Here is a 12,538-nt window from a genome sequence, read left to right as displayed (position 1 = left end):
TATAATAAAATATAGTAGGCATATCGAATACTCCAGCTGTTTCTAAAAAGTTTGATGATTGTATGTAAAGAAAAGTGGAGTAAAGCTCAAGTCAGTTCTGTTGTGTAGCGTATGGGTGATTTTGGCTTCTTAAAATGGTTTTTCGAAGCTCACTAAGCTTATTAAAATTTTCGCTGACACATTTGAGAGGGTCGGGCTAGTGTATTTTCATATTTTTGCTTATCAACCGATTTCCAAAAAAAGGAAATATTTCGTCTTTTTTTTATATTTGTTACTTCAGTACTTGGGACTGGGTGAGAAGGGAAATTTTACTTATTTGTTGTGAAGCAAGACAATAGAAATCAATACTCCTTTTTTCAATTTTAAAACGAAGTTGACTGTAGTAATAAAAGTAATGTAATCTCCAGAACTAAAAAAATAGGTTTTCAGAATGTAGTAGATATTAAAGTAGTAACCTACTGTTTCTATTTTAGTAGAGATAGAGGGATTTTGAGGTACTATTTTCAAACGTCACTCATTTGCTTTAATACTGTCTTAATTTAAAAAAATACGAATTTGTAGTTAGGGTTTAAAAATTCTGAAAAAAATTAACCTTTAACCCTACAAAACGTCATTCTTCAGTTCTTAAGAATTGTCAAAGTTCTATTTATTTAACTTAAAATGTCATTGATATAAAACTTCAAATGCATTTGTTGAAAAATTAGATTCTTATAAATAAATAATGAGGATATTGCATCAAATGAAAACAATTGGTAATCCTTACAGGTTTCAGTCCAAAGATATTTTCTCATAAAAAATAAATCATTGATTAAATGGCTAATCCGGGCCTTTACTTAATTATTACTTTGTCACATTACAAATTGCGACCCTGCAAAGATAGATTATGAATGCTTTTGTGATAGTGTTTGCAATTATATTTATTTGATTGTGTGCCTGGTACTGCTGCTAGCACACACTCTCTAAAACCTTCAACAGCTGAATCGCCAAGATCTTTTGCTATCAGTTTTCATTATAGTAGTACGTGAACACCAATCGAACTGTGAAGAGATTCAAGAGGCTCAGTAAGCTCATATTCGGAATTGGGCTAAAATATATATTTGCTCTCTTTTTTTTTCTCTCTCTCTATCTCTCTCTCTTACCTGTTTTTAATCGGTTATACAAATTAACAAAAAACAAAAAAAAACTTCGGCTTACGTGTGTTTAAAAATAAAGTGAAACAAAAAATTTTCATTTCAAGCCCTCAATTTATGCGTATGGAAAATTCTCTTGGTTTAAATTCGATTTTTTTGTATAAGCAACTTCTTCTACCCTTTTATTGACGTCATTGATATATTTGTTTAGTTAAAGCCAAAATATCAACTACCACAATTGTGTTTCAAATTTTTCACTTAACCATATTTGTGCGACAATTATAACCAAAAAAAAAAAGTAGGTAATTAAAAATAAAAATATTAAAGTCGGCCATAATTGTTTCTTTTTCACTCTGTCTTACCAATAAATTGGCAAAAAAAAAAAGAACCAACCTGTTGGTGAAGTGAAGATTTTGTGCAAAATTTGATAAAAAAATTTAATTTTCCTGTGAAATCGGAGGTGAATTATATAAAAAAAAATAATTAATGCTTATAGAAAATGTGTCAAGAAAAATTATTATTAATAAGCCACCTGTTCAACTATGAAGGCTTAAAAATAGAAAAGCTCGTCAAATAACAACCTACGTCTTGAGTTTGTTATTGTTGTTTTTTAGCAAGTGTAACAGAGAAAACAAACAAAAAATTGGGCTAAGCAAAGTCAAAAAAGCGGATACGTGCTCTAAAATCTAAAATCAACAAGACATAACAAAAAAAAAAAAAAAAAAACCCACCATATCATTAAATTGGTTGGTATAACCACAACAAAAACAACAACAACAACAAAATATCTACTTAAAAGTCAACAATTAAGAAGAAATGGTTTTTTATATATCGTTCTTGGGCAGACATGTCGAACCACCTGATAAAAAAGTGAATACAGATAAAAGGTGAGAGATGAAATTTCAACTTTGTTTGCTAAATTTAAGGGTGATATTTCATTATGTTAAATTTGTTTTTATTAAAAAAAAGAAAAACGTTTTTATGCTTTTATGTGAAAGTTTGTATTTCTATTTGAACTTCAAAATAAATAAAAAAAAAAAAAAAAAATACATCGTGGAAAATTTTTAAAAACCACATGGTATACAATTAAATCTCCTTCTTAGCGATAGCATAACTAATATGGAAACTTGTGCCTTTTAAATAAGTTCAAGACTGTCAAAGTTTTTATAATCGATCAAATTTAGATGATTTTTGTTTTTGTGTCAAGTTTCGTTCTGGCCTAGACATTTCGGTTCTTAGACTTTGAAATTTTAGATTTTATCGCTGTTGTAATTATCCTCATTTTAATTTACTCTTTTCTTCGCATCCAGTGACGTATCCAGAAAAAAAATTTGGGGGGGGGGGAGGGGGTTCTAGAAAATTTTTCAAAATTTTTTTAGAGGGAAAATGTACGAAAAAATTTGTTTCTCTTTTTTATCCATCTTTGATCGAAAGTGAAGAGCTGTGGTGCGGTACTGAAAGTGGTAAAGTAGCATTTTACTGCTACTACTCGACAGCTTCGTACTCTGTCTCCTCCTTTCATAATAAAAGTAGTGTTTTTTCAAAGTTGTTATACTGCAAACATTTTACACAATGAGCAAGGAGTTCAGTCATCCGTAAAAAAACACTTTATTTCGTTCGAACTTTGTCATGTACTGAATTCAAAACTGTTAACAGATTTATTCCTATCACGTTTATAGTTATTGAGCTATAGGCTCATTATTATTTTCGATGTAAATGCTCATGTTTCGCAATTTGAACGAAAGTGAATTGAAATCACTTTTCAATTTCACGTGAAATGAAATATCATATTCTTCATTTCGATCGATTTCGAAAACTTCAAAATTGCTTCAAACTGTCAAAACTGAAGGATCATTCATTTTTATTTTGTTTCTAAAGTGAAATTACTACTGCTTTGGACATGGATGCAATTTTATCCGAATTTTATCAGAATTTAAAAAAAAAATGAAGAAGACACATTTTGTGAGACAAATCAAATATGTAAGTGAAATGCAAAACATGGGCAGTATTATTGCAAATTTTAAAACAAAAATGAATTAGTGTAAAGCGAATGAGGTTGCTAACACAGAAGGATTGCGCAATTCCCGAAGGTACCTGGAGAATTGCGCACTGCAAACACAGAGGCAGTGATGAATAATAGATAATATTTCATGCCATGAGGCATTATGTATTTTGTATTAAATCAACAACAAATAAACTATACAAAACAATAAAAATACATATAAGTTTTGATAATATTTTGTCCAAAAATTGCAAATTCATTGAAAAAGGCACTAAATTCAAAGTAAACTGAATTCGATGAGAAAATCTAAATGAGTGAAAAAATGCAGAACACCTAATTTCACTTTCGGCAAGTGAATGCCCAAAAAGTTAAATGCAGAATGTGAAAGTCTCAAATATTAATTTTCAATTAAGTTCTTGTACACATATAACACATATTATTTTTTCGTAATATGTTGCTTTTTTAATCCAAATCAAAAGCGCAAAATGGAATTTGCTAAGAGAAACCATTAGTTATGTTGGCCACTAAGATTTTGAGATATCAAAAATTTCTATTTCTAATATCTTTAAAAGACGGCGTTTTGAGATTGCATTTTGCATAAGAAGTTTTGCAAAATTTAACGGTGATGTAATTCGACGTCAAAATACCAAAAAAAATGATCTGAAAAATTCCAAATCGAACTAAAATCCGAAAAAAAAATTACGCCAACCCTCAACGTCAGCTGAGGCTCTTACTCAAACAAACATAAACATCCGTTTCAGATTTTGGAGGGGGCTCGAGCATCTGAGCTGCCTCTAAATCTTTAAGATTTACGAAAAAGTTTCAGTAAATCATGATGAAATCAGCTAAATAATAACATGATCTTGAAGGCTTGGGGGGGGGGGGGGGCTTGAGCCCCCTGAGCCCCCCCCCCTCAATACGCCACTGTTCGCATCCAACCCAATGTCGATATTGAATTTAAAATACTGCATGAACCTAAATGCATTTGCCTATTCACAGGATTTGGGTAGTCATGCTATCAATATAAGTGGGAGTCGGTTCAATATACTTGGTGAAATTCTTTATATTCAGCATTATAAGCGATTCAACTGCAATTTCTCCCTTTTGTGCATGTTTTTATTGAATGTCTCCTCGATTTCGAAAAATATTTTCAAAAGAGTCAATACCAAAACAACGTTAAGATACAATCTCATAATGAGTTAGATAAATGCAAAACAGTGTCGTACTTAATGAGTTTTTAGTCCCCAAAACTGACCTTCATAAAATTTGTTACAGCGGTTTTTGAAAAAAAAGCAAAAGATATCAATCCATTGGAAAAAATACGTAAAACGTTCCACATAACGCTTTACAATGAAAATTGATTGACCTTGAAAAAAATAATTTGTTTAGTTCTGCCGTTTTTTTTTTATACAAGGAACAGAATCAATAAAAACCAAAACGAAACAATAGCTGGAAGACGTTAGATACAGCTCATATTTGGACGCATTTTTGGTTTTTTTTTCTAAAGCTTTGTTTTTCAATTTTTGAAATCAGCACCAAACCTGGTTTGACCTGGAAAATTAGGTCTTGCGGACATTAGGTTTTTCTCAATTGTGAGTTAATTTTTATAATACTCAAGCAAAGATATTGAGCAAAAAATTCTATTAGCATGAATGCTAGGTTGAACCCTTATTTGATTTGGCTAAAAAGTCCCCATCAATCCCATGTCTGCGTGAATTACAATGTGTGTCAAAAAAAAAAGGTTGAAAAATATACGCAGGCGGAATCCTATCTATAGATATATATTTTGTAGAGCTAGTTTTGCACTGATTTCGAAACGGTATTTAGAATTACCTAACTCCCCCAAAATCTGCAGTTAGGGAGGAAAAACGGTTTTTCGGACCTGCACCCATTAGCTTCGTCAAATTTGTACCCATTTTAGATTTTTTTTTAAAGTTTTGGATAGAAGATATTTAGACATTTACAACTTGAATTTCAACAATATATAAAATATGTGGTTCGGTTAAACCATACCTAGAATTTGTAGGCTGACAATGTTATAAAATTCCCGTCTTTTGGATTCTCTGCACTTTTTTTCTCCTACGTTCATTAATTGTCTAGAGGATTTTTCTATTTAAAAAAAAAAAATGTTAAATGTCGGAAATAATTCTTATTTGAATATTATCCATAAATTGTATCAAAAAGTGGTTCAGCGAGAAATTTGTAAATTTTGTGGTTCGTTATAAGATGTCATCTTTTTTTTAGTTCTATAATATAAAAATGCCACCTTTTTTAACCCATTAATTTTTTTTTTCGTAAATTTGGTCAAAAATAGAAAATTGCAGTGTTTTGCACTTTTTTTTGTAAGATTCTTTCAATTCGCTTAGCAGATTAATATGTTTTTTTGCAGATAAGCTTCAGATTCAGATTTTGTTTAAGCTTTCGTTTCGTAGATATTCCATTTATAGAAAAAGGTGGAATATCGTAAATATCTGGCTTCCTAATTGCAAGTTATCTTTTTTCCTTTAGGTTTTCTAACAGTTTTTCACTTAATTGACGCTGATGATTGTGTTGGGAAATTTGAAGTCAAGCTTCAAGGTGCGTTGCAGTTAAATTTGGCTTCGTGACTAGACTTTTCAGGGTAAGGGCGGCAGCATGTCTAAACTATGCATTCTCAAACAATAGGTTCCTCCCTGTCAGACATGTTCATGGGCATTAGGCCTGTTAAATGACACTATTAGAGTAAAGTTTTAAGCTTCAAGTTTATGAGATCAAAAATATTTCAGAAGTGGTGATATACCAATGGCAATTGTTATATCATAAAAGAAAGATTCTAAACTTGTTTGTAAATGTATATGTATTTATTTCTTAATACATTTTTTAGTCTTGGAGGAATCCAGTTACTGAAAATATCTCACTGATAAAATCAACAAAATTTGAACCACCTAAAAATTACCAGTTCCAGACAATCAGTTATGAATGAATTAGAATTCTCACTAACATCCTGACATATATTTTTTTGTGGCATAAAGGTACAAAGCGCAAAAATAAAAAAAAAATATTTAAAAGGTGTCGCGTATCAACCAAATGCTATCAGAGTTTTTTACTATCAAATTCTATTTCTAATTAATTTTGCTTTTCATTTGACTTTTTGCTGTAGTCGAATAAGTCACGCATAATGTGAATGGTACCTACAATTTGTATTAGAAATTCAAAAAAAATATAATTTGCTGCTCTGAAATATTTTTTTTTGGTTAATTTGCGAAATTGATTTTGAAAATCTAAGATTTTCAATTATAACATATATGTATTTTATTTTCATCGAAGGATGTTCACCCCGCTTTTATTTCACACATAAATAGAATTTACAATTATACATACAAAAACAAATATATAATGGAATCACCCTGTCTACAAATCTGTTTGAACTTTGGTCATTGCACTTTGATTTCAACCACAAAGTCGTAAATACTACGTCATATTAATTTACTCTTTGAATATCATTGATAGCACCCGCAAACAAAACAAATCCAAATAAAAAAAAATAACAATTAATTGGAATTTAAAAAAAAAATATAAACTATTTGCATGAATAAATTGTAAATATTCTGCACTAAATAACTCAGATTTTGTTTTGTTACACATTGTGTGAATAAACTGTACGGCCTTGACCCCTGGCTTTAGTTATATATGAATTAAACAAAAACAAAACAAAAAAAAAAGTATTTTCAGGTTAATCCCAGAACAAAAATAATAAACACAAGCTCCATGCAGTATCTCTCAGGCATACTATCATTGTTATTGCATGAGACAACAAAAATATTTTTGTTTTTGTTGTAAATTCTTATCACAAAATTGTTGATAAATTTAAAATGTATATGTACATACGCGCATCACACACGACAAAGGGAAAGTACATTATATTTTTAAATTAAATTGTCTGCTTTTAAGAGGATTTTTTTTAAACGTCGCAGTTATTTTAAATAAAAATATGACCTCATGAACAAAATATTTTATCATAGAATATTAATAGACGTAGGGTGTTGAAGAAAAATGTATTAGAATGTTATCATAGAACCTTAAGCTTTGAAGCTTGATATACGAATTGATCAAAAATTCACAGCTTTACTAACAATTCTGCTTCCATAAAGCCTTACAAGAGCTACAGTATCATCTGTAAGGCTTTATAAATGCCTAATTTTAAATTGGGGGCTTTTCAAGATTTTGGTGTTACAGTTTACTTTTACTTTGTTCCTTATGAATTAAGTGCATCACAGATTTTTGAAGTTTTAAGATTTAAAATGTGATTATTGTATTAGAGATATAATTTGTATAATTTTTGTTGTAAATTGTAAACATGAAATCTATACATAGACCCAGTGCCATCAAAGATTTTGCATTTTTCAAATGATGAAAACAACTATGGTCAAACGACAGTTTATGGTCTCCACCTTTTTACCCATTTTAGCTTCAAGAGGTAGCCCTTTTCTTGTCTTTTTTTGTAAAAATGTCAACGAGGAAAAAAAGGAAGTTAACCTCAATTTAAGTTTAACGTTTAAGTCATTGACTTATGAAAAAAATCTTGAATAATTATTTGCATATTTCTGTTTTATTTGAATTATAACTGATATTATGTATTCATAATCATTCGGAAGTACGAAAACCAAATCTTGAAAAATAGTTTTCAACAAGTTATTATTTATTAAAAAAATTAATAAGGCTTCTTAAATAAATCATGCCTCAAAATTCATTAAACAATCATTGTTTTGATGAGGCAGGTGTGGCTGGATAACAAAATAATATCCAAATTACATACATAATAATGTTTTGTATGTATGAGTACATTCAAATATTTAATGTTCACACGTGCCTGTTTCTAACCACAGAACTCATCCTACCTTGAATTTTGATTAATCGCATGAAAGATAAAGCCGCATTAAGCACAAACCTTAAGACTGTAAAAAAACTTATCTGCGTTCATACACGTTCTAAGCAACATAATATAAAAAAAGAAAATAAATCTTCATGGGAGGCCTTTGTAAAAATAAAATAAAATAATTACCATTTATTTGTTTTGTTCCGCTTAATTTGAAAGATCAACGTGATGATCCATACATTTTTGGAATGTGTGATTGTTGATATTTTTATACTTTTGTACATTGAAGGAATGTAGGGACATGGATATTAACAAATTTAAAATAATTATTAAAAAACATAACCCGTCCCCACATATGTGTATTAAATAAAGAGTAAAAGTTTGCCAAACAATATTTAATTTTTGTTTAATTGCATAAATCGTGTTATCTCTCGGATATACCATTAAAACAATTTTGATACAGCTTAAAACACATTGTAAATGTACTAAAATTACCATTCGGTTTTTTGTAAAATAAATTATTGGAACTGAAAGTTTCAAATAACCGTTGTTAAAAGATAAGAGTTTTTTTTGACAGTGCTGTAGATGAATTGTAAATATGTATAAACAAAAAATAAATATTTTTTTTTTTGGTGAAAAGGATTTAAAAACAACATCTTTGTTTACATTGTATAGAATTCAGAAATTATCAACATTTTGAGTTCAAAAATTTCCTATCATTAATAAAATAATTATAATAATAAAACTGTTATTCACAAAATATGACAACAAGTCATTAGAGCCATGGCATGGTACATATAATCCTTAATTATTCTGTTTTTCACTCAAAAAGACAATATTGATACAGCTGCTTTGTTAAATAAAAACTTTTTAGTACAGTAACCTTATCACATCACACCACGCGTCAAATCCGGAAGTTCTGTTTTTTTGGTACAGAGGTTTAATAAAATGGCCTCATGAACATCCTGATTTTAAGGACACGAGTGTCGAACGAAACATTGTCAAAAATAGGTACAAAAAAATGTTTAAAAAAATATCCAAATTTTTCAGTCATTTCCAGAACAAAATTTATTCAAAATTTAATCAATTAGGTCGAAATTGATTAATTTTATTAATTTTTTTTTTAGTAAAAAGTCTTTGTTGAGCTCGGTCCACCATTTTGAATAAAATGGTTGTTGTACCTATATCATCAAATAACTCAATACTAGTTAAATTTATTTTTTTTTAGCTATTAGACTAGAGCATAAAATAAATCTTTTGAGATCTTAGCTCTATCGATTTTCATTACAAACTAGCTGACCCAACAAACCTTGTTCTACTTGGAAAGTTGGTTGCTTGTCTTCATTTGTTACACAATTCATTGTATATATATTTCTATAGTACTATCAATCCATGAAAATACTTTAGCGACATCTTTTGGTAGATCTGCACTTCAATTTTCTGCATAAGGTTCAAACATAAAATAAACTACCGATCCCAGCGGTGGCGACGCAAAATAGAAAATTCTACTTCATGAGAGTACTATAAGAATATACAATGCACAATTTAAGGAAATGAAGTGGGCTGTGGACCCATCCTTTGATTTTAGATCGTGAATTTTTTTTGCCGCAAGAATTGTTCATTCACTTAATTGTAATGTCTGTGGTTAACAATGACGATGGTAATACTTTTGTTGCTTAGATCGTCCTGCGTTGATAGGAAATTGCAAAAAAATCGACTAAAACGAAATCAATTCGTTTAATATTTCCTATGCGCTTTTATGTCGCATCTTGGTATGTGTCAGCCAGCATCATTCCTGCAACATGGCAACAATCCCAGGAATAATTATGCGGACAATTGGCATTACCAGAACTAACGTACACAACAATTTTTGTCTATAGATGGCTTTGAAAACTGATTTAAAATTTACTTTTAAAATACCAGAGTCTTCTCGAAGCCGAACCATAAAATATTATAGAAATCGCTAAATCAGTCCTGGAATTATCGAAAAAGCCGCTCCATACAAAATTTAACGAGAAAATGAGTTTTCTTATATTTTATTCCTTGCATTTTTCCATTCTTTTAATGGTTTTTGATACAAAGTTATAACTAAGCACAATTCGCTTCTATGTTATAAATAACTTAAAAATTTTTACCGAAATCCGGGTTTGTAGTGCCAACTTGCATTTTTTTCCACATTTCAATGTCATATCCCTTATTTTAGAATATTTTCACGAATTTTTGAACCTTGACAGCTTATAAATTCTAGGTGGTTTAACCGAGTTACATGTTTTATACATAGTTAAAAAGGTATATTTATCTCCTATCCTGTAAAAAACTGTAAAAAAATCGAAAATGGGTAAAAATTTGAAGAAGCTAGATTTTTACTTGCGATATAGGTACTATATATCAAGTTATGCATTCGTACAAAAAAAAAAAGTTGAGATAACATTTTTCCATGACATTACGATGGTAGAGAATGCCAAAAAAGTGGGTCCCGAAAGTCCGTCTGTCTGTCCGTCTGTCAGTCTGTCAGTCTGTCAGTCTGTCAGTCTGTCAGTCTGTCTGTCTGTAAACGAAGCTACAGCCTAAATGGGTGAACCGATTGATGTCAAACTTGGTATGTAGCATTATTTGGCGACTTTACAGAGGAGTTTTTGGAATTAATTTTTTTGGACCAAAAATAACGGTACTTGTCATATACCGATTTTAGTAAAATTGAAATTGCTCAAAAACGGCTCCAACGATTTTGTTTAAAAAAATCAATTGTAAGTTTTAAGACAAGGTCTATCTTCTAATAAAAAAAAATTTTTTTGAAAATCATTATTAACGGTACCTGCCATAGAACCGTTTTTTTCAAATCCGATTATCTCCGAAAGTATTTATTCGATTTTAACGAAACTTTTTGTAAAGAAGCATTTATATGATGTTAGTATAAGCCAAAAATAAAATTTTCGAAAAAATAATTTTTGGATTTTTAAAAAAATTTTGAAAATTTTTTTTTGAAAAATCAAATTTTCGAAAACGGGACATTGAATTTTTTTGAAATTTTGTTTTTAGATGTTGATTAGTGATTTCTACAAAATGGCATACCAATTTTATTTTAAAACTTTTTTTCCAAAAAATTATTTATAAAAAATTAGTTTTTTAAAAAACGGCTCTAACGATTTTGAAAATTCTTTTTCTAAAAATGCATCTTAATATATCAATCAAAACTGCATACTTGTTTTGGAGGGCAATTTGATTTCAAATTTTATTTTATTTTTTTAAAAAACGAATTTTATTTTTTTTTTTATTTTTTTTTTTTTACCTATACTTTTTCCAAATTTCTATATAAAAAGTCTTAAAAATTTAAGCAACTTTTACTCTAAGAGCAAGTTCGTGCGACCCAGTCGTGCATTTTATTTTTTTTGCACTCAACTTGGACATGTTATATTTAAATGAAAATTTATAAGGTGTAAGATATGAACATTTCAGTAAAATAGTATTATCATATAAAAATAAAACACCCTAATGAATTTTTAAATATCAAAATTTTCAAAAATACATATTTCTCTTGTATTTTAAAAGGATCTAAATTTTTTAATGTTTGGAAAATCAATTGTGCAACTGGATTTTGTTTTTATAATTCAAAAAATTTCGAATCAAAGCTCAAGCATCTTTTTCATATCAGCAAAATTTCAATTTTATGTCCTCATTAAAAAAAATATCAATTTAACTACTTTTTCTTGTCGTCATTTTGAAGACTCCAAGTGTGGCTTTAACTTTATTAATTGTTCATTAATTTTCGTCAAGAAATGACTTTGTTAATGGTTTTTTACTCTGGAATCTTTAAAAAAACACCATTGTTTCGAGTATTGATTTCGACTGGGGAATAGCTTCTCGAGTTTATCAACGTAAACACGCGTTTTCTGTCTTATAAGGCAATTAATATGACCGAATATAGGTTTAATCACTTTTAAATTTGGACCACAATGAAATAACGCTTCCATCTTTAAGCAATCTTTTCAGCTTAAATCTCCATCTGTAGGTACTAAGTCAAAAATTTTAAGTTTCTATTTTTGATGAAAATATTCGCTAACTTCAATGAAGTTTTAACTTCACAAGCCTTAAATAAAAAATTTGGCTTCAAAGTAATACATATTTCAGTTAGTTGATGTCATTTCAATCACATCAAGGGTAAACTATATCTTTAAAAATATTTCCCAAAATGTTTAAACCAATTTTTTTCTAATCATCTTTTTATAGGTGTACGAATACTTAATTTAAGTTCGAATTAAAAGCTTAAGTGCTCAATTTTTTTTTTCATCACTTCCCTCTCGACAACTGTTCAAACAAAGTGTGTCTGTCCACCTTATCAATACAAAATTTATAATAGATAGCAGAAACTCGGTGCAAAATTCGCACTTTTTTAAGTAATTAAATCGAAGATAAGGAAAAATAAACGTGCGTTTGACATTTCGTTTTGTTTAATTTAAAGTTGGCACAGTTCCTAGAACCGCCAATCAAGTGGACTAAAATTATTTGTGTTTTTTTTTTTGATAATTTTGTTAATATAAAATAAATAAAGAA

General features: G+C 29.2%; 1 protein-coding gene across 2 annotated transcripts in view; it reads left to right on the top strand.

Moving 5' to 3' along the window:
* Positions 1 to 12,538, top strand: part of LOC129908616 (mitogen-activated protein kinase kinase kinase 13) — a 51,358-nt gene that overhangs the window by 20,496 nt on the left and 18,324 nt on the right. The window contains exon 1 of one of the 2 annotated variants that reach the window (XM_055985260.1): positions 712 to 2,017. The exons of the other annotated variant lie outside the window; for it this stretch is intronic. Coding sequence (XP_055841235.1) covers positions 1,947 to 2,017 — 71 coding nt within the window. The 5' untranslated portion in view covers positions 712 to 1,946. Of the gene's footprint in view, positions 1 to 711; positions 2,018 to 12,538 lie in introns of those variants that run through there. 2 annotated transcript variants of the gene reach the window in all.

This window comes from Episyrphus balteatus, chromosome 2 (genome assembly GCF_945859705.1).
Source record: "Episyrphus balteatus chromosome 2, idEpiBalt1.1, whole genome shotgun sequence".
Taxonomy (NCBI): Eukaryota; Metazoa; Arthropoda; class Insecta; order Diptera; family Syrphidae; genus Episyrphus; species Episyrphus balteatus.
Note: the sequence above shows the minus strand (reverse complement) of the source record. Positions and strands in the feature narration are given on the sequence as shown.